At 52.7% G+C, this 26,358-nt stretch overlaps 1 protein-coding gene across 11 annotated transcripts in view; it reads left to right on the top strand.

The window, feature by feature from the left end:
• The window catches only part of NF2 (NF2, moesin-ezrin-radixin like (MERLIN) tumor suppressor), an 80,126-nt gene extending 61,790 nt beyond the window's left edge, over nt 1–18,336 (top strand). For 7 of the 11 annotated variants that reach the window (XM_019426613.2, XM_019426616.2, XM_019426617.2 and 4 more), the window contains 3 exons: nt 995–1,122; nt 3,351–3,516; nt 15,374–18,336. In XM_019426613.2, coding sequence (XP_019282158.1) covers nt 995–1,122; nt 3,351–3,516; nt 15,374–15,424 — 345 coding nt within the window. In that variant the 3' untranslated portion in view covers nt 15,425–18,336. Of the gene's footprint in view, nt 1–994; nt 1,123–3,350; nt 3,517–4,934; nt 4,994–15,373 lie in introns of all 11 variants that reach the window. The other 4 variants (XM_019426615.2, XM_053902180.1, XM_019426608.2 and 1 more) reach the window with 2 other exon arrangements.
• The last annotated feature ends 8,022 nt before the right edge of the window (nt 18,337–26,358 follow it).

Here is a 26,358-nt window from a genome sequence, read left to right as displayed (position 1 = left end):
CCACAGAACCAGAAGCACCATGTATAGCAAAGAAAAGAGTTGCCATCTGGCCGAGAGGGATCTAGAAAGGCTTTGGTGAGAAATCCTAGTATTTGACAAGGGCCTTGAAAGTGAGGTGGCGTGTAGCAAAAGGAATAGTTTAAGCAAAGGAGCAGAAACAGTGATGTTCACGATCCAATAGGGCAAACAGTAGGAAACACAGGAGAAGTAGATCGGGGCCATATTTGAGGTGACCCTTTGTTCTGGGATGAGAAAGTCCTCAAATCTAATTGCTTTGCCGTCTGCTTCAAGCCCTGCTCTGGCTCTGTCTTCCAAATCCAAACCCCTCAGCCTGCAGGGCAGCCCTCTATGGTCTAGTCCCGGCCCCCCACCCACCTCACCACACCGGTGCCGCAGACCCTCGGCTTTCTCGCCAAGCATGCTCTGCCCTGCCCAGTGCCGTGCCTCTTGCCTGGCATGTCTTTTCCTCTGTCGTATCCTCTGCTGCCAACAGAAGCAGGATCTCTTCTGGCACACCTTCTCCAGCTCCCCAGCCTCTGTTCACTCCCTGGCTGTAGTGTCTACCTTACTTAACCGGGATGATCTGTAAGCACCTTTGTTTACTGAACAATACTGTCAGCTGCTCAGAGCCAGGGACCCTGTCTTGTTCTCTGCATCTCCAGCTTCTAGCCTGGGGCTTGAGGGCTTCCTCAACAAAGAAGTGAGTGGGAGTAGTGTTTAATTTGGCTGAGCGTGAAAAGCTGGCAAAGGTTCGAGGGAAGAGGAATGATTTGTCTGGATTTGTAGTCTTTGGGGCCAGTCACCTGGGAGCAGCCAGTGTGGGTAGATGGGGAACAGGAGAGACTGGGGTAACATGAGGCCATGGTGGTGCTGGGAGGCCGGGCCTGAGCTGTGTGCCCGTTTCTGTGGCTGCTGGAGGATCAGTGGTTAACACAGCAGTGCCCCCTGTTCCCATAGAACCCGAACCTCCTAACCAGACATTTCTCATTCATAGCCCATGAACCCAATTCCAGCGCCATTGCCTCCTGACATGCCAAGCTTCAACCTCATTGGTGACAGCCTGTCTTTCGACTTCAAGGATACTGACATGAAGCGGCTTTCCATGGAGATAGAGAAAGAAAAGTACGTAGTTTCCTGACTTCCGTGACCCCAGCCAGTGAGCTAGAGTGGGGCCATCTGGGCTTGGAAAAAGTGGAGGGTTATCACAAGCATCTGTCACTAGCCCCTGCAGGATTTGCTCTGTTCCCATCCTCTGGAGGAAGAATTTCCTCATCAGAACTGAAGGACGTCACACCAGCGTCCAGTCTTCCAGGATAACAATGATACTTGATTGGTGACCTGGAGTTTACAGGGCTCAAAACCTCACCTACAGTCTCAGACTGGTTTTCCGGGAACTCTGAGTCAGTCAGACTGCTGTTCACGTGGCGATAGAGCACGTGATAGTGTTCTAACACGGTAACAGAACATGCTTCCTAGTTGTGTCCTCTGGCAGCTGAGATCTGCGGCACTTCCCATGTCTAGAACAAGGGTCAGAGAAGAAACTCAGGCTCGAGGCCGAGGAAGGCAAACATCCAGGTCAGGCCGGCCCTGCTGTCCGGGGCAGCCCTGAGCTGAACCCCCACATGCCCTGTTCACAACAGCTTCTGCTGTGCTCTCTCCTCCTTCCTTTCATGGTTGGTGGAAGTGGAGCTGAGGTGGAAGGAAGAAATCTAACTGAGGTTCCTCCGGATTCCCAACCACAGATCAATTGGCCACTCGTGCCACAGCTTACTGGAGAACCATCACAAAAGCTGCTGGGTGCTGGGTGCATCGGTGTCCAGTCTTTTTTTTTTTTTTTTTTTAAATGTTTATTTATTTTTGAGAGAGAGAGAGAGGCAGAGAGAGACAGAGACAGAGTGCAAGTGGGGAAAGGGCAGAGACAAGGGGAGACACAGAATCTGAAGCAGCCTCCAGGCTCTGAGCTGTCAGCACAGAGCCCAATGCAGAGCTTGAACTCAGAAACTGTGAGATCATGACCTGAGTTGAAATCCCACACTTAACCAACTGAGCCACCAGGTGCCCCCCTGGGCCTTTTTAATGTTTATTTATTTTTGAGAGAGAGACAGAGCATGAGCCAGGGAGGGGCAGAGAGAGAAGGAGGCAAAGAACCTGAAGCAGGCTCCAGGCTCTGAGCTGTCAGCACAGAGCCCGATGGAGGGCTCGAACTCCTGAACCGCAAGATCATGACCTGAGCCGAAGTCGTATGCTTAACCAACTGAGCCCCTCAGGTGCCCCATGTCTGGGCTTTTTAGCTTTGGCTCATTTCATTCCCACTAACTAGCCTCAAACTGACATCAGAGGTAGGTTTTAGTGTGCCATTTATAAATGAGAACACAGATCTGGAGTGTTTAACGAACTCACCCAGCATCACACAGCTGATGAGGGACAGAACCGGGATTCAGCTCCAAGCCCATCTGAGGGTATGTGCTTTCACCTTGTACAGTATCCTTGGAAGAGCTCTCTCGGGACAGTGCCTCTTTGGAGCTTGGGGTGAGCAACCACGAGCCTCTCCGTGGTATCTGCCGTCCAAGTTCATCTTCAAGTCTTTCTCCATTGACCAGGCATAGTAAGCATTTCGTGGTTGTGATTAGGGAGAGGCTACATCCTGTTCCGTGTTCTGCTTTTTTATAGTTTGTATTTTCTTATCACCCATGCATGTGACATTACCATCACATGACAGACTCCATATACTAGCCATGGGAATCACTACAGAATTAGCATTTATATTGCATGATTTGCCTGGCCATGACATTATAGTTGGACACTTTGAGAATGATTTCCAGATTTTCACCATTGTAGATACAGTGTATCTACCTGCAGGTGGTGGTGGGAATCTTTTTCTTCCTGATATTGGCTGAGCAAGCTTCCATTCTGTTTAGGAGATGATGTCCCAAAACAAGTAGGGATGTGGCCACGGCCTAGCAGAAGAGGTCACTTGAATAGAATCACTTAACCAAGAAGGGCCAAGACGAGGAGATGTTTTGGATGTCAGGAGTCTTGATTCATGTGTTGTTGCTTGTGCGGAATTAAAAACTATCTACTGTAACTGGTATTTGTAGAGCGCTTTCAGACAGTTTACCAGAGGGCTTTCCTACCCTTTATTTTGCTTAATTCTGATCACAGCCCTGTGATCATTAGCCCAATCTCATGGCCAAGGAAACAGATTCAGACCTGTTTAGTGATTGGCCCAGGCTCCCACGGCCTGGGAGTGTCTGAGCAGAGATGTGATGAACTCCATCCAGGCTGCAGACCCTAGATCCCATGTCTCACTGTTGCCAAAGCCATGATATACCGTGTCCTCTTGCTGGCAGAGTGGAGTACATGGAGAAGAGCAAGCATTTACAGGAGCAGCTCAATGAACTCAAGACTGAGATTGAGGCCTTGAAACTCAAAGAGAGGGAGACAGCCTTGGATATTCTGCACAACGAGAACTCTGACCGGGGTGGCACCAGCAGCAAGCACAACACCATCAAAAAGGTACCGAGTCTCCCGTCTTTCACTGATCAGGACAGTCATTAATGAAATGGAGGTTGGCATCTGGTTTCCTGAGTAGCCAAGTCATTAGACTGTTATCATTTTTTATACATACTTAGTTGAGGAAATTTTTTAACTCACGCCAGAAAGGGAATTTAATCCGCCAGTGACTGTGAACCCATTGGCTTGATGGAAGGGGAGCCTGTGTTAAAAGCTCTGATGAAATGAATCACTGTTACGAGACAGGTTTTGATCCATCATTTAGCATTAAAGCGATTCTGTCTTTTAAGCCAAGGGGAGTTCTGCCCAGGGAGCTGCCTTACTTCATGAGAAAGCAAAATGAAACAGAGGCTTTTGAGAATGGACTCTCCCTCTAGTCTTTTTGGGTTATTAAGTGGCAAGGACTATTTAAAAAATCCTGTTCTTACTTTAAAGAAACCAAATTCTGAATTTTTAACGTTTTTCATACTTAAAAGGAAGTGTCTAGAAGAACCTTAATGTTTTAAAAGATGAAACTTCATTTATGTTGCTATCAGTTTCAAATTGTTCTCTACTGATATTTTGAGCGTTCAGGTTTTAGAGAAGGTTAAATTCCATAAATATCAGCCCAAGAGTGTGCTTCTCTCTCAGACAAAGCACAAACGGCCCCTCCTGCTGGTTTGTTCCTGACTTATAGCCCAGGATCAGGCTAATACCTGTAAAAGAGGTGTCATTAAGATGAGACTGTTCATTGAGTTTAGATCATGATGGTTTACCTAAGTTTAATTTTTTACTCTTTACCTTATTCTTTAGAGTGGTCTCCCAGGTTAAGGAATATCTGTTTTCAGTAGTTAAGCTGCATCTGAAAACTCCAAGGGTTCTATAGCTACTTGCCAGTGCTAATGGGTACAGTCGGGAGCCTCAAATTCCTTCTCTGTACTCCAGTTAGTATTGGCACCGGGTAGAGAATTCCTCTTAATAGCATAGCTGAAAAGGAAAGGCCTTTCCCCATTCCACATTCTTCTTCCCTCTGGCTTCCGTTATTTACTGGGTTTCACTTCCAAAACTAAATTATTGAACAGTTAGTGAAAGGGGAGCTAAAGTGAGGCCTCAGCCAGTGAGCCGAGAGGCAAAATGATGACTGGGCCAGGGAGCCAGTCAGCCCTCGAAGGAGCTTCCTCAGGCACCCCACCCCCAACCCCCGCTCCTGTCCCCAGGCTCCTCATCTGGGCACACTGAAAGGTCTCGTCTTTGCTGTTGCTGCTGTGAGCCAGGCCCTCAGGAAAGCCGGAGGGACCTGTTTCCAGGCCATAAAAACAAATAAATGAAGTCACTTGTCACCATTTCAGGCCTGTCTGAGCATTTTGCAAATGGCACATGTGGCATTTGTTGATATCACAGGGTATGTTTTTGTTTTTCTTCATTTTATTTTGCTGGTTTAGCCTCAAGCCCAAGGCAGAAGACCTATCTGCATTTGAGCCCTCAAAGTAGGTTATCCCAGGTACTCTGTATGTGGTGATGGTACTACCCTCTGTGATACTAACCCATGCATGAGCTTGCCTGTCTCTGTCCCTGGGCCATGCTGAGCCCTCCCGAGGGCAGGTGGCACTGGGTACTGGCCGCAGCATGCTTTGAGTCTGAGAGCAGGCGTCTGCCCTGTGGGGCCAGACCAACCTCCGGGGGTTCAGAAGGCTGCCTCGTTCTGAAGAGCATGTCATGGGGCTGTAGGACCAGCTGTCCATCACATTTTGTGTCATCGTTGGGCTGGGGATGGTCATGGCTTCTCGTCCAATGAGGTCTGTCTAAAATCTTTTGTCTCAGTGGCATAGTCCTTAGATAAATAGCTCTAGCATGGAAATGGGATAGATCTGGGTGTCTTTAACTCAAGATCAAGACCTTTCATGTGGTGACAGCTTCTGAAGACCCATGATCATACCTGGTCGCAGAATGAAGGGGCTGTCCTCACTCACTCATTTGCCTTTAGAGCCTCCCCTTTCTGTACACATCCACTTTCTTTCCAAGTCAAGCAAACCAACAGTACAGCAGTCTGATCTGTAGCCCATCTAAGTGGACCACCATCTATCTGTCTGTCGGTGCTCTGAAGACTGTCTCTGCTCAGCTCCTCCACAGCCTGGGGCAGAGTTGTGGTCAGCATGAACTCACATTGGGACAGTCGCTGGCACCCAGTAGATGAGCAGTCAGTGGTTGTTGAGTGAATTAATGGAATGATTGCTGCTTTCCTTCTGCGATAGTTCATCATCCTCCCAACATGCCTCGGCAGCAGGGAGAATTTATTATGCCCAGTAATAACATAACATCCTGCCTCTGCTCCTTACCTAATCCCTAGCGGTATGCCAGCCAGTGGGCCCACCGACACCTGACAGTCGCGTAGGATGTGTCCTTTGGTGTCCTCACCACAGTTTCTGCTGTTAGAATAAAATAAGCTCACTGGAAGCTTTCTACCAAAAAGTGAGATCTGGCATAAGATAGACCTTATTTGTGGTTGTTATCCAAGCAAGAGAGGTTAGCTATTAAAGTCCCAGATGGATCTCATTATAAGATGGATTCTGTCTGTCAGTGGTTCCAAGAGCCCATAGCATGAACCCCAATTTGTGTGTGACACTTTTATTTAGCGGGCTCCTATTTCTTCAGCTTTCATACCACACATTGGCATCAAACGCCCTGACACCAAGCAGCGCGTGCTCTGAGCAGTGCAGTATGACCAACACTGGAGTTGGGCAGGCCAGGGGGATCATCTGTCCAAGTGGTGACCCCACGGTGCCCAGAGGACCCTGGGGTGGATCCACTTTGGTTTCCTGGACTTTGTGACTAGCACAGGGTCCAGCAGAAAAATCCCTTTTTGTGTCAGCCTGTGCTGTCAGGCATTCCTGCATATGACCATACCATTCCACCTTGATACGATTTCATCTGTCTTTTTCTGTAATGATTCAGAATGTTTCGATTCTTCAGGGACCTGATTTTGACCGCCAGTTCTCACTGAGCTCTTATTATAGACAAATGAGGTTTGATTTGCAGTCAGATTTGTACTGCTCCGAGGACATTTACAGAAGTCTTTTTTTTTTTTTTTTTTTTTTTTTTTTTTTTTAATGTCTTGATGTGAACTTGTTTTCAAAGCAGGCTGCCAGATTCCAGTTAATCAAGAATTCTGATTACTCAAGGGTTAACAGAAGAATGGGCTTGGCTTTTAATAATAGCTGGACTTATCTCAGCATTACTAGATTAAATAGTGGCAGTTTTTGCTACACTTCACGTTTGATTCTCTTTCCATTTTCTGGACTTTGCTGGTCCCTGGGGCTAGTGACTAAGCATGACGAGTAGCCACCTGCCTGTGCTGGGGTAGCCCTGGGGCTGTGCCTACTATAGTCTGGGCCAAAGTAAGCCTAGTAAAGAAACACCACTGTGGGCTTTGGAAGTTTGGGCACCTAGAGTGTGAAGGTCAGAGCTCCATCTACAAAGTCTAGGACGAGAAATGCAGAGACTGGTGGTGACCTGGAGAGCTTCCAGTGTCCTGAGAGCCCATTAATCTTGGTTCAAACCAGGCTGCATTGATTTTTGTTTTGTTTTTAATGTTTTCTGATCATAGATTTCTTCAAGAAAAGAATGGTTCTACCTACCTCCCACAACGCAGGCATGTTCCTTCTCCTCACCTTCAGTACTTTCCTGCCTCACTGTGAGGTCCCAGTGGCTTCTCCACAGTACTCTCACTTAAGCTAATTCCAGGGATTACCCTTGGGTTCAGGGCTTAGTTATCATGTTCCCTTGGGAATGCCAAGAGGCTGTCCCGTCTGGCTAACCGAGGTTACCACTACTCTGCTGCTCGTTTTCTCTGTAACTCTTACTTTCTCTTAATGCCCAGTGTCCTCATCTGTAAAAAGTGAACAAAACAGTTCTTAACCCCCAGGATTGTTAGGAGGATTAAAAGAGGTAACACACCTCTTTTACACAGGAAGAGCTCAGCAAAGAGTTTCCATGAGTTTGGAGGTAAAAACTTTGAAAAAGCCAGAATTAACATCACTGGTTCCTTTGCTATCCGATTTGAGTTTGCAAGGGTATATTTTGTTCCTCCTGCCAATCTTAACTGCCCACATTTCCACTGTGCTCCCCCCCCCCCCCCCCCCCCCGCCATTGATAATCAGTGCAGCTGGTTTGGCATTTGCATGTGACTCAGAGTGGCACCTAGTTGTCAAGAGTCGCTCTTAAGAACCTAGATTCATTTCATTCTCAGGGGGAGCGACAGCAACACATACTTCTGGCCTCCGAGTCTTTTGAGTGAGGGAGTGAGGTCCGGCAGTGAGGCTGGAGTGAAGGGGACACAGGTGCCGTGGGCTTCAGAGCCACAGTGCCGAGGAGGTGAGCTGTGGCCGGCTATGCCGCACACTTTGGAGGTGAAGATGCAGTGCCAGAGCTTGTACATTTCAGGGTCTTGCTCTCATCCCCTCTCAGGGGACAGCTTTCACTCCCCGATCCTGAGCTGGTCTGAGTGCCAGCAAACTTGTCATCATTTTTGTGCCCATGATCTCCAGGGGAGCACAGGGTTTCAAGGGAAATCGACAGAGGACAAATCATGAGGATCGTGGAGCTTAGAAAGTTTATTTTATTAGTAAATGGTTTGAGCCATCAAGGTCCAGCTGTGGTTTCCGCTGGTGGAGGAACAGGAATGAGTAGCCTTGACAGTTCTCTGAAGCTCTAGCTGCCGCTTGGATCCAGAAGACATAAAAGTCCAATGTCATCTTCAATTTGCACTGACTCCCCTTGGAGATGCAGGGCTGGCGAAGTGAAGTAGAACACTTAGAACACCAGGGAAGTGATAAATCATAGGGCAGGATTGAGTATGCGTGAAAGGCTTCTCCCACAATTAAAACCAACGGCCAGAGCCTCCCTGGTGACCTCTGGTCGCCCGCCTCAAAGAGGGCTCTGGTTAGTTTCTGATGCTTGTGTGTGGTTAATGTGTTCAGCCCTTCCGTGACCCTGGTCACTGGACCTGAGCTGGCAGTTGGCTCTGCCTGCTTTGGAAACTGGGCATCGTCTGGTGCGGCATCCTCTGCCCTGACTTAAAGGCAGCGTGCACTGGCTCCCAGCTCCAGAACCTTTCTTTTGTTGCTGTTGAAGGGTGGCAGAGGCAGGAGGGGGGAGGAGAAGAACGGGGGAATGGGAGTGGGGTGGGAGCAAGGATTAGCAAGGAGCAGCAGCACTCAGGTGTGGATAGCAAACTCGTGGAAGAGATTGCAATGACGAACTCTTCCCTGCTCTGTGGGAAGCACAGCGAAAGCATTGGGAAGCACAGCCTGGTCTCCGGGAGCCTGCTCTTCCTGGATGCGATGCCTGGGCTCATCCCCAAAGGCCACTCTTACCTTAACATGTGCACCAGCTAGATGTCCAGGTGCCTCTCAACTGGGGAGGGCTTACCATTCTCTTGCTTGTTTCTGGTAGCTCTCTAGATAGAAGATTCTGCCAGCCTCTTTTCCGAAAGACCACGACCTAGTTCCTCTTCTTGGTTGGGAGACTTTACCCAGTCAAGCAGTTGCCCTTTGGGGAGGCGTTGAAGATCGTACAAAACCTGCTTTGCCCTCTTAGGATGTTTTACAACCATTTGGAAGTGCCTGGGGACATTATTGGGCCTTATTTGATGCAGTAAAACATCCCATTTGGTCCCTCAGCACTGAAGATGTGTTTCAGTGCAGCCTTCCTCCGGCACCTGATTTGTTACTGCAACAGTGGGAGGGAAGAGATGGGATGCAAACTCATTCTGCGGGCTCGAGGTTCTGTTCTTATGATCCTTGCTGTGATTTCCCTTCTGATATTGGCAATTTGAAAATGACATCAGTGTGTCTGCACCTTTTTGCTAAGGTACTCAGTGCTCAGAGAACTCTGTAGCTATGAGTTCGTCTCTACCTGCCCAGTGAAGTGAATCAGACTGATTAGTCCATTTTCCAGGTAGAAGGACGGAGTAGCAAAGGCCCCTGCCAGCATCTCACGGGCAGCTCAAGACACAGGCACACACCAGTTGCCAGGCATCTTCCTACTTTAGGTCCCTAAAAGATTAATATACAAAAGAGACCCTCTGGGCTTTCCCTGAATTGAGTTCATTAATTGGGATGGACTTGGCCTTTCCTCCCACCCCTGCTTAGGGATAAGTGTGCGCACAGCTCTCTCCCCGTACACATCACCAGATGGCATTTGGGTGCAAGCCGTCACTAGCAAGACGGCAGAAGGGCTTAATCTTGCCAGTGTACAGCAACTATCCCCCTTCACTGGCCTGCCCCCTCCTTGGCTCTGATTTGGAAGGGGGGATGTTGATCACACCCTAAACCAAAGATTATGTTGGAATTTGCTGCTGCTGATTTGGCTGTCACCTTTCTGCTCCAGAGTTGGCTTTCTCCTGGTGGATCCAAGCGCCAGAGAATCCGCATGTCCTTTTGAATCCGTGCCCTCCCCCGCTCCTTCATTTTTGATATGTAGTGGCGGAAAGGAGGTGTAACATGATTTTAGGGCTTGCATTTCAATTCCGCTGCATTTTTATGGGACAAGCAGTCTCAGCGCCTGGAGTTATTAGGTTAGTATCTAAAATGGGTTCAGCACTGTGGGTCTTATTGTTTAAAATGAATTAGACGGCCCCCCTCCCACCTTCCTTTCTCCTCCCTCGGGATGAGTGGATTGAGGCAAGGCCCCCAGAGACTAGTTGGAGGAATCCTGGCGCTCTGATTAGTTTTGTTCTCCCAGCTTAATTGTAGAGCTTCCTTTCTCTTGTCATTGATAGCCCAAGTGGCTCTGTGTCCTGCCCACCCCCACGCCACCCCTTTTTGCTTTAGGAACAAGATTATCACAATGCGGCCTTGTGAATCAATTTTCTCTATGTGCTGATGAAAGTGTAATTCATTCTTAATCAAGCAGCCTTGCTGCTGCAGGCTCTGTGCCGGAATACATTTAGTTACCCTCCCATCACTTTGGGAAATGATTCCCCCAAAAGGACTTTTAGAGGAGAGCTGGAAGGAGAGTTGGCAGCCAGCCTGGTGCTGTCTTTTTCCAGCAGGGGGCACTCTTGAGAATGATGCTGGAGGATCCTTTGTAGCTGGCCACATTCCCCACTGCCCCCCAGCCGGGAGGGATTGGGGAGCCTGGTGCTTGTCACAGGTGCCTTCCAGGCTTGCTGTCTCTAGACCCTGGAGCCATTTCTTAGGACTGGGCAGGTGCCAGATCGTTGTGTCTCGATGGGCTGCCTGAAACGCTTGCCCAGTGAGCAGGAGCCGGTTGAACCTGCGTATGGCGTGCAGGCCTGGGTTAGGTCCTGTGTAGGCTTGAGAGGAGCCAGCCTCCTGCCTTTTTAAGGAGACAGATATGTCTCCCAGATCTGAACTGGTTGAGATTGGATGGATGTGCCCATGTGGTCACACCACACACAGTTGTGATAGCTCGAAGAGGTGTAGCTCTGCCAAGTAGCTCCCTCTCCTGCCCTTTCACAGCCTGGTGGCTGTCACAGACAACTGGCAGTTTGATGGACAAATGCGCAGGAGGAGAGGTGACTGCCAGGCTTGTGGCTGTTGATGCTGGGCAGGATGAAGGGGCCAGGCCCAACAGGTGGATCGGAGCCCCTCGTAAGATAAAGACCAAGCTGTATAGATCTGCAGCAGAGAAAGCAAAGGAAGTTTGTCTCCTCAGAAAGGAATTGGATTAGTGACAGACTTGAACAGCCGGTTCAGTCAAGAGAGAACTTAATTCCTCCTGTATTATTCACACGGCTGATTTTAATCAGATGTGAAGAGACAGCTGGAAGAGAGAAGCGGGTCAGCCCAGTGCCTGGTGAGGAAACTTCATGTTCTTTTAGTCATCTTTAGGGAACTGGCAAGAGCACTGCAGGATGGAGGCTTTGTGCAGGGCCTCTGTGGTTTATGGCTTCCCGAAGGAGCTGGCGGGACTGCCGGGAGCCCCAGGGTTGGCCCTTGTCTGGATTCAGTGTGAGTTTTGAGCGGTGCGTGGCAGACACAGTCACTAGTCGTGTCCAGGCAGAGCTCTAGCTGTTTGTCCTTAGAAGGAATCAGAAAGGTGGACCAGATTCAGCAGGTCCCAGAATGATGTAGCCATTGTCTGCAAGGCCCTGCTTGTCTCTCCACGCCCCAGGCTTTTTCGCTTCACCACCTACTTAAATTCAGAGGAGACCTTTTCTCCGACAAGCTTGGAGATAGGCCATGGCAGTGTAGTCCCCCCCCCCCCCATGGCAGTGTAGGACCCCACACCATGTGCCCTCGGGGAATTCCCCTTTGTTCCCAGACGTGCTGCCTCCCCCACCCGGCAAGTCGGGCCAGAGGGAGCAGAGGGTTATTGTCGATCATCAAACAGAGTGCAGGGTTGGGGGGGGGGGGACTGGGGAGACTGGCTTCAGTTCTCACAGTGTGACCTGCAGGAGGTGAGGGCCTTCGTCAGGCCATCTCCATGGCACCTTTGCTGTGCTGTGAGCAGATAGCCGGGCCTGTCGCTGAGCAAGAAGGCAGACCAAACACTGACACGGGTTCGTACACCTTAAAGCATGGGAGGGCGGCAGGGAAACCAGGACACTTGTTAGCTGATTTTCATGAGCACACAAAGACCCACAGAGCCAGTTTGTTTTATGAAGGGCTCGCTTTGTGCCATTTCCTCTGAGCCTTCCCCTTCTCTCTTAGGAATACCCCTGCCTGTAGCTGTACTGTAACTGTGACAGTTAGTGAGCTTTCTAGAAACAGCAGGTGGTGACAGATCCCACAGGTGAGAGGAGCCAGGCTGAAGGCAGCTTGACAGATGCTATTGGCAGTGCCCTGGGGGTCCTCCTGACCTCTGCCCCTGGGTTTCTGAGTTCTCGCCCAGTGCAGACCCTCCTCTCACCGCCTGCTTCCCCCACCCGCCTTCCTGCACGAGCACAGGGAGAGCTGGCTGGCTCCAGAGGAGGACATCTTGATATCTAAGATAAAGGATGCTGCTGAGGGGGGGAGCAGGCAGAGGCCATGGTGGGAACTGGAAGGGTTCCAGCCGCAGACAGTGCACTTGTGCAATAATTTCCCCTGACAGCAGGGTCCCTAATGGAATTAGGACCGCCAGGAATTACACAGTAAAGGTAAAAGGCAGGGGCAGTGGTAGCCAGATCCTCCTGTGGGCCACAGCGGGAGGCTCCCAGTGTCCTCAGCGTCCACGGTCACGTCAGCCACCTCTGTCTGGTGGGTCTGCCTGTTCCTGTAGCAGCCTGGTGCCTTATGGAGGATTGTGGTACTCTTTCCTCTTGCCGAGGCCACATGTCTGCGGTGCTTTCCTACTTCTACATGGCCAGAGTATTTGACTTTGCTCCAAACCTTTCCTCGGGCTGGGGTACCACTTGTGCTCTTGTGAGATAAGAGGTCAGGCTGAGCCCCTGTCGTGCAGCGTGGGGTGGGGTGGGGATCCAGGGAAGCATCTTGCCCACCCGAAGAGGGCTTTGCATCCCAACAAACACATGCTTGAATAACTGGAATCTGGCACTGCCAGAGCTGCCAAAACCTTCCCCTGGCACCTCGAGGGGACAGCCAGCACGCAGCTTGGGTAGAGGATCCAGGAATTCTTGGAGCCAACACTGTACAAATGGGCAGAAGGCTCTCAGAGGCCCCCACAGCCTGGGCTTCCTGCCTGGGGAAGTGGCCAGGCCTCTCGGGGCCATCCTCTCGCCCTGCCTTGGAGGCCACGAAGGCCAGCACAGTGCATGCCCCTGCCTTCTGTACCCCCTCTAGCCTACACTCTGCCCTGCGCCCCCACTGGAAGGAGAGGAGCCAAAGCTGGGGTTAGGGGAAGAAATGTGATGCTGCGATTGGTGCTAACAGCTGTTGGGTTCTCCGTGAGCATCAGGCATGGTGCTGACTGCTTCCCAGTGCTTCCCAGTTACCCTGCGTGTCCCCCTGTGAGGAAGGGGTGCCATTGGCCCGCTTCACCGTAGGGAACTGAGGCCACAGTGAGTGAGTGACCTGCCCAGGACCATCCAACTGGTCAGCGGCCTTAGGTCAGACAGCCTGGCTGGAGCTGTCTGTGACTCAGTGTGTGGAAGGGCTGTGGGCATCTCCCTGTCCCCTGTTGGTGCCTCGTCCCCCCGAGGAGCCAGCCAGAGGTCTTCTCCGGGAGCGTGGAAGAAATCTAAGTGGAGACATTGGGTTTCACACCTTTTGATTTAAACTCTCCAGCAAGAGGATTTTGTCTCAGTGATTCTTAGGTTCTCTTTCTTTCCCGGTTAACATCATGAGTCCCATTATCACAGAGCACATAACCCGCAGCCGTTCTCCTCTGACTGCATTTAGGGAGAAACCCATCCAGACTTGGCTCCCTTCTAGAGGGAGTTCCATTTAAGCAAAGAAATGAAAGCTCTCTCCATTCCCATTAGAGCTGGGCTTTCCAGAGGGCTTCTGAAATTGGTTCCACTGACAGCCCAGACGCGTCCCTGCACTCAGCTTGTTAGTCAGGAACTTCAAGGCCACAAGATTTGGCAGGGTTTAAAGAGCCAGCTCTCAAGCTGTCTCATTTGAGCACACTGACGCAGCCTGTGTTTGATGGAGAAGGGATTGGTTTTGAGCTTCCCTCCCCCACCCTTTAGAGAGGCAAGATAGTACCAAGGACTTTTCAGATTTAGAGACTGCCAGAGGTCCAGGGAATGGGCCAGACCATCCAACCCACTTCCATGGTTTAACTCCAGAGGAAAGAGGCTCAGAGAAGTCAAGGGTGTCCACTGAGGCCACACAGCGAGCTGGTGACAGAAAAGAATTAGTGTCCGGGCCTTCTTAGCCTCGTGTGGAGCTCTTGCCTTTCCCATGCATCACACCATTTCCTTAAGAGCCTACATCTTACTCATTCAACAAACATTGTTTGAGCTGCTACTAGGTGTGAAGCAGTAAGCTAAGTGGGTTTGGGGGATATGAAGATGAACACTATGTGCTCTGTGTCCACCTTCCCTGAAAACCCTCCTTTACGAAGTCCAGGAGCTGGATGTGGAATACACAGTCTCACCCAAACTGGTGATTTCCGGAGGGGGAGCAGGTGCTGGAAAGTGTCCGTGCCAGATGCTTCTGTTTGGGGAGATCCTGGGAAGTGGCCTACAGAGTCTCAGGGGCTGAGGGTTCAGCAATTCCGGAGGGTCACAGATTCTAGTGCCTTTTCTACCATGCCAAGAGCTCAACCCCTGATCCTGTCTGTCTGCATCTTCCCAGCCCTGTGCTTCTTAGGGCAGCATCCTTCCTGGGAAGGCCTTAAGTTTCCAGACAGAGGACTGCCCCTTGGGGACTGCCCCCCTTGCCCGAACCAGCCCCAACCAGAAAGCTCATTGCCTCCCAGCTTGTAGATGCAAACCCCCTGTGAGCTGCCAGGTCATGGGCAAGTCTGCTATAGGGCCACCTGGGGAGCCAGGAGTGGGAGGGACACTCCCCTCCTTGTCTGACACAGGCCTGCCTTGCCTGAGACTTGTGTTGCCAAGCCGGTCCTCTGAGCCCTGGAGAGGACGAGCATCCCAGGCTGGCGCCACTGCAGACGGAGCCCCACAGAAGCATCTTAGACACTCTCGTAGACGAGAATGTGAGAATCTCTTATAGTGTCCAGGGAGCTCCTGCCCTCTGTGAAAAGATGATGTTGATGACATTTTCCTGCTGACATGCTTCTGTCCACCAGCCATCCCTCCTGGCATGTCCTCATTTGTCACTTCCTAATTTGAGTTCTTGGGCAAATCTGGAAACTTATTTGGGATTGGCCGCCAGCTCCTTGAACATCTATCTGAGCAGCCTTCCCTTCCACTCCAAACCAGCCCTGAGGTTAGTCCCCAAGGCAGGATGGCACCTGTCATAAAAGCAGAAATCCAGCGCCCTTCAACTTCTTCTCTGCTTCCTTGCAGCTCACCTTGCAGAGCGCCAAGTCCCGAGTGGCCTTCTTTGAAGAGCTCTAGCAGGTGCCCAGCCAGCCCAGGATCTGCCACACCTGCTGCTCCCGGCACCAGAGGGATGGGTCAGACACCGTGGGAGTCATCATAGGTGGGCTGGCTGGGGGCTTCCATGGGAGCTCTGGAACTTTTCCCAGCTGAGTGGAGAGCCCAGCCCCCTTCATGTGCAATTGCCTTGAAATGTGACCTGCAGAGAGCTCTCTCGTGGGGTTCTAGTTCATTTTAAACATTTTAAAGAAGTATTTGTCTTTCCTCATCTAATGTGGGGTTCCAAACTTCCTTTGTCAAAGGCACCCTGGGGTCTGTGTCTCACTGTCCAGTGCTGACCTCCCGAGCCCCGGGGAGTGAAGTGTGCAGGAGCCCTGGAGACAGGGAGCCTGGTGCCACCGCCCCCACCCCACCCTGGCTCCAGAACGTTCATCTCCTCCACTGGTGAGGAACTGGCATGCAAAGAAGTGTGGCCCACCCGAGCGCAGGCCCAGAGCGGCCTGCCTGCCAGCCTGCCTGCTACATATCGTCGGTGAGCTGGCCTGTGGCTCCTGACAAGCCACGCGATGTGTCCTCAGCCCACACCACCCCCACCCCCACCCCAACCCCCCCCAGCCTGAGGCTGCGCTCTGGCTGCCAGCTGGTGGAGAATGGGAAAGGCAGCTGTGACTAGGGGAGGACTTTAGGCAGGAGCTGTGATGAGGGGTCAGCTGCCAGCAGAGGGGCCGGGGGCCCAACAGAACTGAGTAGGAATCTGCTCCATACAGAACACTCGCTGCCTTCCTCTTGCCACCACAGACCACACAGACCAGGGTTCGAGAGGCAGGTAGGAGCTGCGTGTCTTTCTCCCCGCCCTTCAGCCTTAGTCTCTCCTGCCTGTGGCGGGCCACGGGGGGACTCCCCGGTCACGCTGTAGTCAGCACCTGGTAGCCTGGCTGGGACTCTGTGGCCCCACAGGTACTTCTCACTGTGGCCTCAGTCTGTGTTGCTGCCTGAATCACCTTTCCTCCTGGGCCATATGCCAGCAAGCCCTTCCTTAGCCTTGACTGTACCGGGCCTCCTTTGGGTGTTGCCCTTTAGGGGCAGACAGCCCTTTATTTTTTTTCCCCCTTGGGCCATGTGGGGTCCCGTGTGCCCCTCCCAGCACAAGCCAGATGCACAAGCCAGGTGTCCACTCACCATTGGTGCTCTGCACCTGCTGGTGCACAGCCCCCTTCCACTCGGGCGGCAGCGGGTCATGGAGCCACTCCCATAGCACCACGCTCCTTCGTTTGGGGCCACTTTCTTGCCCTTCCTTTTCTCCATGGTTTGGTGGTGCTGCTGTGACCTGCCAGCCATTCGGATCCTTCCAGTGGGGCTGTTATGCAGAGCAGGAGATAAAGTCGGAACCAGTGAAAAGAGGCTTATTAAGTGAGGACACGTGAGGGCCTGGAGATGTCCTGAGAGCAGAGGTGTCTCTGGCAATCCTATGTGGTTTTGAGAAACTTAGAAGCTCACGGAGATCCTGCCTTTTTTCCACGGTCAGGCTGACCTAACGGTGTCCCGGGCTGGCCAACCCCCTTTTGGGCCCCCTTGCCCTGAGGAAGCCAGCCCTGTGTGTCACTCAAACCCCTTAGGATATACAGGGTGGGACTCCACATCTGGATGCTCAGTGTAGATGGCTGTGGCTGAGAGAGTTTCCTTATGTCTCCCTGTCCCTCAAAAGCCTCTTCCCCTGAGATGCAGTCACAGTGAGGGGAGTCCTAAGGCATCTGTAATGTAGGGCCTGGCTCTTGTGTTGAGGCTTTGTCTCCCCAGGCACACCACCCATCCCTGAATTTCCATAACGAGTTACTTTCCTCCTGACCTGTAAATTTAATCTGTAACAGTGGCTGTGGGCACAGGAGCATGGTGGTGGTTTATATAAATGTTGTCGGGCTTTGTTTTTTTTTTATTATTTAACTGCTGTGTGTGTGTTCCAAGTCCGGGAAATGCCGAGCCATGTGGCCACGAGGGAGCCAGCTGGCATCTGAGCTGTGGCAGGAGCACCGTCGGGCCCGAGAGCCGACTCAGGAGGGCCAGCAGAGCCTCGCTCCTCCAGGAACACTTCAGCTCTCCTTGGAGGCGGGAGCTGGCGCGTACCTCCCAAAGACGGGTAGGCGGAGAGGATGGTGGCCTTTAGAAAAGTCCTGCGCCACAGTGGAAGGAAACAGAATAAAAGAGGAGCTTGGTTTTCAGGGACTTGTGCCGAGGCTCAGGTGACTGTGTTCTTTTCAAGCGAACATTTTTAGGGCATGGGAGCTTATCAAGTCAGGAAGCCTCCACTGAGGGCATGGCCTGGCCACAATTATTTCATTACAAGCACTTCTGATGGTTCTTGGGCTGCCCAGCTGGTGACACTCCGTAAGGCTGGGGTGTTGGCCCTTAGCGGTTCTGTCTACACAGACAGACCTGACCGTTCGCCCTGACCGAGGCCCCACCTCAGCCCCAGCAGCGCTCTGACCTGTGACATCAGCTCAGTTATTCATGTACCCACCAGGCCCCGCTAGACAATACCCCATGGCATTACATAACACTTCTTAAGTGACTGTTTTGTAAGCTTGGGGACAAGCTTCTCTCTCCCTCATTTCTCTTTCAAATCAAAACAGCAAATCCAGAGTCTGACAACCAGGACTAAGTGTTGCTCGCTGACAGGGCTAGGGCCTTGCAGCCCCCAGAGGGTCCACCTCAGTGGGGAGACAGCCTCTTCCAGCTGCCCTGGGGCCAGGCAAGCCCCTCGTGGGCTTCCAGAGAAGCTCCATCCGTTTTCAAAGATGTCAAACCTCACTTGTTCCAGTGGGGCCTGGGTCTTGCCTCCTGTCAGGGCCAGACCATGGAAGGCTATTTTCTATTCCGGGGATTGTTGTAATTTAAATGATTGTTTTAATAAAAATTCTAAGCTGTCAAAAGTGTCTTGGGCTTCCTTGGTTTGCTTGATGCCCTAGTCACTGAGGCGGCAAGCTGGGCTGGGTGGTAGGGCCGACTCTTGGGGGCTCTGAGGAGACGGGACCTCCGCCCTCCCTGACTGCCCAGCACCCCAACTCCGGCCCCGTGTCACTGGTGATAGAAGGATCACCTTTTCCAGGCCGATGACAGTACCCCTTACTCTACCTTCACCTGGGAACGCTCTTCCTTTGTCCTGTGGGCACTCAGGGTCATGGAGCAGTCCCTGGACAGGGTCCCAGTGCCAGTTTACTCTCCACACCCCCTGCCTGTCCTCAATTCCAGACCAGAAAACTAGGGTGCTGGACCAGGCAACCCTTCAAGGTGCCTCTGGTTCCAGGTGTCCCTGTTCTGGGCTCTGGAAGGGGGGGGGCTTGCAGAGCCAACAGGGTGCTGGGCACTGGCTGTGGGACAGATGAGGCCAGCTATTGCCACAGGGCCACACGACTCACACTTGGGGTTGGGAAGCATTGCTGTGGAGCTTACGTTTTTTTGTTCTGTTTCTATTTTTTCAATCAATAAAAATCCTTTAAGACCACAACTACTATAGGATAATTCTATCTCAAATCATGCAGCCCAGAATGAAAGATTCCAGTGGCACAATGTGTTATCAGGACTTCTCAGGGACCACAGTGCTGCCTGCCACGAGTCAGAATACATTTCAGGTCTCCATTGTACAGGCCAATCACGAAAATAACCTATCAGAATACACAAAAATTTCCAGGAGTCGGAGGTAAATACAGTTTTTTTTTTTATATATTTTGGAAAGATATGTTTGAAATTGTAAAGTTAGAAAATTGCAAAATTTGAGGCACCTGGGTGGCTCAGTTAAGCATCTGACTTCAGCTCAGGTCATAATCTCACAGTTTATGGGTTCGAGTCCTGCATCAGGCTGTGTGCTGACAGCTCAGAGCCTGGATGGAGCCTACTCTGAATTCTGGGTCTCCCTCTCTCTCTCCCCCTACCCTGCTTGCGAAACTCGCTCTCAAAAAAATAACCATTAGCAAAAAAAATTTTTTTAAATTGCAACATTTTATAGGCAATATTTTGTTAGTTTTCAATTTATAGAATTGGTAACTAATTAGACTATTAGATAAATAATATGAAGCTGCTTCATTTCTTAAAAATGTAGATTATGGGGGTGCCTGGGTGGCTCAGTTGGTTAAGCATCCTGACTCCTGGTTTCGGCTCAGGTCATGATCTCACGGTCTGTGAGTTTGAGCTCCATCGGGCTCTGCGCTGTCAGTGCGGGGCCTGCTTGGGATTCTCTCTCTCTCCTCCCTCTCTGCCCCTCCCCTGCTCGTGCTTGTGCTCTCTCTCAAAATAAATAAACTTTTTTAAAAAATGTAGATTATGTTATCTTCAGTGATTGGAAATTCCTATGTAGTGTGAGCCAGAGAAAGTAATTCATAAATACTGATCACTTGAAGATGCCCAGACAATATTTTTACCTGACTTTTTAAAACCAACCACTGACTGCCAAAAGATACGAATACGTTCATACAGATCCCAAGGTCTCCATCAAGTGGGGTTAGAACCAATAATGTTGCCTGGTATTTTGGTATCGAGGAGACCAGTTGAGTTCTCTGCTTTTTTGAAATTTGTTTTGATGGTGCTGTAAACCCAAAGCTGCTGGCCAGACCTGCATGCTTAATGTTAGCATTTGCAGCCTGGTCCCATGGGGTCCCTGAGCGGCTCCTTCTGACCTCCCTGCCAGCACTTGGTCCTTTGCGTTTGGTCGTCGCCTGAGAGCTGAGTGCCTGGCAGCTGTTCCCAGGGCTGCCCACCTCAGAAGCCTTTGCTTTGGAGGAATGGATAGGGAGCCACCCACGGAGAAGGATGAATCCTAGCAGTAGGACTCGGGGTGGAAAGGTATTGGTGCAACTGTGTCGAATCCAATTTCTTGCACGTCTGAGGAAGAGAAAGTTGAGCCATCTGCATATCCGGTGTCTTCCCCTCAGACAGCCCAGGCCAGAGATACCAAGGGCTCCGCTCCCCTCTTGGCCGCAACGGGGCTCCCTGGCAGCCTGTCATTACTGCATTATGGCAGGTTGCTGCGGCCACAGTCCCGGCTCTGGTGGGGAGTCCGGAGCTCGCTTACGGGGAGCCGGCTCAGGGCTCTTCATCAGCACTGCGAGCACCTGAATTGACTCACTCAGAGAGGAACCCTCGCCGTGTTCTCTCCCGGTTCCCACTTGATGCCCGTCTCACTGGGGCCATAGCCCCAGAATAGCACCTGGCATGTTGCCTGTGAGCCGAAGAAATCAAGACATCTCTTGAAGAGTGCCGCAGTCAGAGCAGCAAGAGCCTGCCTCGCCCTCCACTAAGCCGCACGCTCGCTCCTGGCTCCCCCTTTCCTGCAGGGCCAGACGCTTTGCTCCCCTCTCTGAAAAGAGGGTGGACAAGAATGTCTCTGGGTACCTCTGGGGTGTTGTCAGAATAACGCGAGGAACAGATGCAAAAAGTACTCTGATTTCTAAGAAAAAAGGGGTGAGGAGACGTGGCAGTATCGCCATTATTCACGAGCAATAGGAACGGCACGCGTGAAGAAACCAATTTTTTTCCTTCCACCCAGCCGTGGAGAAGGCTAAGGAGACCACACAGCTGAAGGCTTCAGTCCTTTCTGACTTGGAACTCAGACCTGGGTTCAAATCCCTCCTCAGCGACTTGCCAGCCCTGTGACCTGAGGCAAGGGTTTTGTGGGGATTGATAAGAGAGCTCTAAGCACAGTGCCACTTGGTGACGGTGGCTCTTTATCTGGCTGCTTCTTTGTGGGGGTAGGGGTGGGCGGCGCGGGAGGAGGCAGAGAAAAGAGCAGTGGTGACCCAGAGGAAGCCCCGGCTCAGAAGGGTCAAGCCCACTGGCGGCCCCCACGTGGGCCCCATCCCTCCACCTGCACCGGGAGCTTAATGAACCTGCATGTGGCCTGTTTGTCCTCGCTGTGTTTGTCCAGTGCCAGCTGCAAAGCCCCAGAGATGATAGATAACCCAGGCTGGGGCTGCATGGAAAGGATGTTCTGGATTTGTCACATTAATACCCGCTGCTCCGGTCAATAATTTACTGGAGGCTCAGGGTGGGAGAGGGGCTGGGTGGGCAGTGCTAGCTCTGCACCTGGAGCTCTTCCCGAGCCTGTGGGTGCCTGGGCTGTAAAAACCCAACCTCAGACACCAGGGAGGCATGACAGTGACCTAATTTTCTCTTATCAGGCATAAGGAAGAAGTCCCCATGGAGTCTTGCCCATTTCCAATATAAATAATGTAATTCCCCCGCCTGCCTGCTAGGGGAGGAAGGGGCAGTCTTTGATCTGAAGGAATTAAGTCAGTAAACAAAAGGGAAGAAGGCTGCGGAGGTGTCTCCTTAAGAGCACCTACTGTGCCATTTGCCCTGAGAGACTGGAGTGAAATTCAGACAAGTAGAAGTGGATCCGTGGGAGTAGCCTCGCTCCCACCCACTGTCCCCCTGGATCTCCCTGAAGACTCCCTTTGTCCCCAGCTGAGCCCAGAGACACCTTCCCAGGGCCCCTGCTGCAGGCAGCCCCGTGCAGTGCATGATGTCCCCCACCCCATCCTCCCTGGACTGGCCCAGCTGCGACCCTGGGCAGTTTTCAAAGGAGGATAATTCTGGGGGAAATAGGTGAGCCAATTGGGCTTGATCTGGGTTAGGCAGCTTAACCCAGGGACCCCGGGCTGGAGAAGGGCACTACCTCTCCTCCCATGGGATAAAGGGGCCTGTGGCTGGCAGAGCCACCCAGACTGTGTCCCACAGAGGACCACTCAGGCTCCCAGCCTGCACTTCAGGAGAGCAGGCCTTGGAGTCTGGTCCCTCAGAGGTTGTCTGCTTGCAGCTGGGCAGCCTTGAGTAAGTCTCTCCACTTTCTGGGCTTCCAAGTTCTTGGCTATAAAAGGTCAGGTTTGGACAAGAGGAACTCTGAGGCCCTTTCTTGTTCCAATCGTCTCCGAATATCATGTTTCTATTTTTTTTAAGATTATTTATTTATTTAGAGACAGAGAGAGAGGGAGGGAGAACGAGTTGGGGAGAGGCAGAGAGAAAGGGAGAGAGAGAATCTCTAGCAGGCTCCACAGTGTCAGCGTGGAGCCCAATGCAGGGCTTGAACTCATGAACTGTGAGATCATGACCTGATCAGAGATTAAGAGTCAGATGCTTCGCTGACTGAGCCACCCAGGCGCCTCTTGAATATCATGTTTCTAAAGGAATTCCTCAGGCTGGTCTCCCCAACGCCCTGTCAAACCAGTTTCACCCCGCAGGGAGCCCAGCAGCCATGGGCCGCTGGCCAAGACCTGGGTGAACCAGGTGCCCAGCACAGACAGCCAGGTCCGTCCTGTCCCTTCTCTTAGCCCCCACGCTCCTCTGGCACAAATGATGGAGCGGCCAGTGGTGGTGCCAACACATGAGTTAACGTGAAGGGCAGGCCGTGGGCACCAGGATGGGGCTGGCATCGCCACCCTGGGCTTTCCCGCTGCATCCTCTCGAGCAGTGCTCCGGGGAGAGGATGAGGTGGCAGGAGCCTCACCATTGCACCGTGGTGGCTGCTCTGCCCCGAAGCCCTGTGGGGACCTCCCTTCTTTGCCCACGCCTACATCCCTCCCCCAGCCTCCTGCTCCCAGCCTGAAGTTCCTGAAGCTGAATCTATTAAGTCCTTCATATTAGCCAGCAACGGGGGAAACAACCCTCTTTCATCTTAACTGGAGTGAATTTGCATTAACACCTGGGGAGTTCTGTTTGCCTTGAGAAAGCACATTGCTATTCTGAGCTGCACACGCTGCGGAGTTAGTCGCAGTATCCTATTCTTTTATTAATACGGCTTTTCTCTCCTCCCTCCTCTTTCCCGTGGAAGGGGGAGAGTGGCTGGGGATGCCAGGGCTCCCCGCCCCACGTAGGAACATCCCAGCAAACGCGAGAAGGGGGAGCATCTTTTCCCAACAAGGCAGGCCTGTGAGCTGCCCGCTGTTCCTAGAGGCCATCCGGCTCCAGAGACAGCCCCCTCCCCAGCCCAAACCCAGGACCCCCATTTGCCAATCTCTGCTGTGGCCTGTCCCGGCTGTGGAGAGGCCTGGTAAGGCAGTGGTTGCATAGATGCGGCCCGCCTCAGGGAGCTCCTTGGGCAGCCGTGGGGGCCAGGAGATTCAGAGAATTCGGGGATGGCTCCCACAGGGCTGAGGGGCCCCAGCAGTCACTCTGTGAGAGTCACAGCATTATAGGCAGGCCTGGCTCAGGGGCTGCTGTGTGTCTGCCCCAGGGGCACTGCTCCAGACCCTCCAGCAGCAGGACTGGCATCAGCCACCGCACGTCCTGTCAGCCAGTAGCTCATCCATGCCACTTAGGGTGGTTACACCTAGGAGATGTTGAGTCTAGGTTGGGTGTGGGTTGGGCAGATCTTGGTCTTCAGAAGGAGGTTGCAGGAGAGAAAGAGGGCACAGGGGAGGGAACAGTGAGCAGTGACACACCTGCCCTCGTCCCTTCTTGCTTCCTAGTCTTTCAGGAGGCCCAGCGCCTACCCAAGTCCAGACCTAGAATGGACATGCGCCCCCCGTCTCCCTCCCCACAGCACTCATGGGCCCAGATTCGAAGGCTGAGGGCTGCTGAGAGTCCAAGATGAACAGAGGAATGGCCACACCCCCAGACTACCCCCCACCCCACCTCCTGCTTCCTGGCAATCCCAGGAGTTGGGGAAGGGGAGGCAGATGCAGGGCAGACAGGTGGGCCAGGCCCCATCTCCTCTGGGGTGGGGAGCTGAACAGAGACAGGGTCCCTTGAGGACTGTAGGTGGCACAGCAGAGCTGGAGTAGGGGTGGGGGCGTCCTGCTTCCAGTACTGCCTGGAGGAGAGGGCTTGGTCTCTCCACCCTCACGCTCCTCTCCTGCATGATGGAATCAGCTCCCACTGACCACAGGGTGATCATGGGGGAATGAATGGGGTCACAAGATACCAGGTTCTGAGCCAGAGCCTGCCACAGTGAGAGTTTATTAAATAAGGCCGGCCGCTGTGCCGTTATAGCTATTAGCTTGTTCCTGACTCAGTTATCAAAGGAGACAGCTCAGGGCAGCAGGGGCTGTCCTGGGCCAGGAGGGGATCTCCCAGAGCTCAGCCTCCCACTTGTGTGCCCTGGGAAGCTGTACCTCCCTCCAGACCATCCTGAACTTACTCCAATGAAAAGAGGGGTGGGATGTAGCCCATGGTGTGCAGAGACCTCCCAACACTGGGGCTCAAGCCTTTGTGGATTGACAGCCGGAGAGGGGCTGGTGGTTGCAAATGTCCCTGAGTGGGTGACAGCTGCAGCTGGCTGGCACAACCCCTTGGGACTTGGGGGTGGGGAGTGTCTGGAGGGTCTGGGAACCCTGAGCCAGCGTCAGCATTCCATGGGCATCCCCAGCCCCTCTGGCAGCCTGCCCGCCCCTACCCTCGACTGGGCCCATGCCAGGTGCCACGGCTACTCTCTCCAGTGACATTTACCAGCTGGGAAGTGGCCACTGAAACATGAAATCAGTACCAGCCTGGGGCTAACCCACTTCATTACAGCCAGCTCTGCTCCACTGGGTAGGTCAGCATAGGCCAAGCACTGCCCCTCCCTGAGCCCCCCAGCTTGCTCTGGCCAGTCCAGCACCAGGCCTGGCTCAGGAGAGCAGGCTCTAGCACCCCACCCCAGCACCAACCCTGTCTGCCTGGGGTCGGGGCCACAAAGTCCCCTGAACTTCCTGCTCTGACCAGGCACTAAGGAGTGTGAAAATAATAGCAGTGATGTTTGCCTTGGCATACTTGGTCTCTCTCTTTGATCCTCAGCGGCCCCAGGAGGGCCGCATTCACCACAATACACACCAGGGCCCCATTCGTGGCGGCACCTCCCAGGTAGATCCTTATCTGGTGGCATCTCGAGGCCCCACGAGAGCCCCCCCGTGCCGTCCCACTGCCCTCATGTGAGCTGGTGGGAGACTGAGGCTCAGGAGTGCCCATCCTACCTCTCTGCCTGGGATCGTTCTGCTTCTCAGCTTCAGAGGAGAGTCTCTCCCTCTGGCCCAGCTCAGAGTGGATGAAACAAAGCCCCCCCCCCCCCCTTACATTACCTGCGGGTAGCCACAGACCTTCTGAGGGGGCTCCGCAGTGGGACCAAGCCCAGGGCAGGACAGGTGTGGGAGGGGCTGTCTGAGGAAGGGATCAGATTCTGGGAGGAGAGGCTCTAGCCCTGGCCCTCGCCCCTGCAGCACAGGAGGAATTGGGGATTCTGGGTTGGGCTTAGCTCCACTGGGGTACATGTGCCCATTCATTCCTGAGCCCCCAGCTTGGCAGCTCCTCATTGAACCACACCCAGCCAGGATATGTGGCCCTGTGAAGGTGGAAAGAGCACAAGTCCTGGACGTACATGTGGGCTCGGCCTGTTCCCAGCTGGGGGTCTCCAAGCCAGTCACCTTAGCGCTTAGCGTTTCTTGAAGCTAGAAAATGGAGTCACTGATGTCTGCCTTGGATGAGTAAATGAGACAATGCACCTTCAGTGCCCAGCACTGGGCCTGGCACCGAGTGTGCCCCGTGACTGCCAGGGAACATGCACTCCCCGAAGGGATGCTATGGTGACATATCCTTGTTTATGCAGCACGTTGGGTGCAAAACTGAGTCCTGATCCACCTGCAACTTCCAGAGTATCTGGGGAAAGCAGGCGGCCCAAACCTTCTTGTCTGATTTCCCCATGCCCGGCACAGAGTCTGGCACTGAGTAGGTAGGTGCTCAGTACGTATTTGCTGAATGCAAGAAAGGGTCTCTGTTTCCCCCTCCGTGGCGTGAGGATCTTAATGCCCCCAGGATCTTACTCCACTCCCTAGGCTATTGTGCTAGCATTTGGGTGAAATGCTAGCTCAGAAAGTGTTTGCTTTTATAATTAAAATGCTGAGGGGGGACGCCTTGACTTCCTGCTGGGAGAGAGTCTGGGGTGTGATGTCCCCCCCCCCAACCACCCCCCCAACCCCCCCCTCCAGCCCCCCCCC

Source organism: Panthera pardus, unplaced genomic scaffold, assembly GCF_024362965.1.
Source record: "Panthera pardus isolate Hobbes unplaced genomic scaffold, ASM2436296v1 HiC_scaffold_15, whole genome shotgun sequence".
Classification (NCBI taxonomy): Eukaryota; Metazoa; Chordata; class Mammalia; order Carnivora; family Felidae; genus Panthera; species Panthera pardus.
This window is presented reverse-complemented; position numbering and strand designations above follow the sequence as displayed.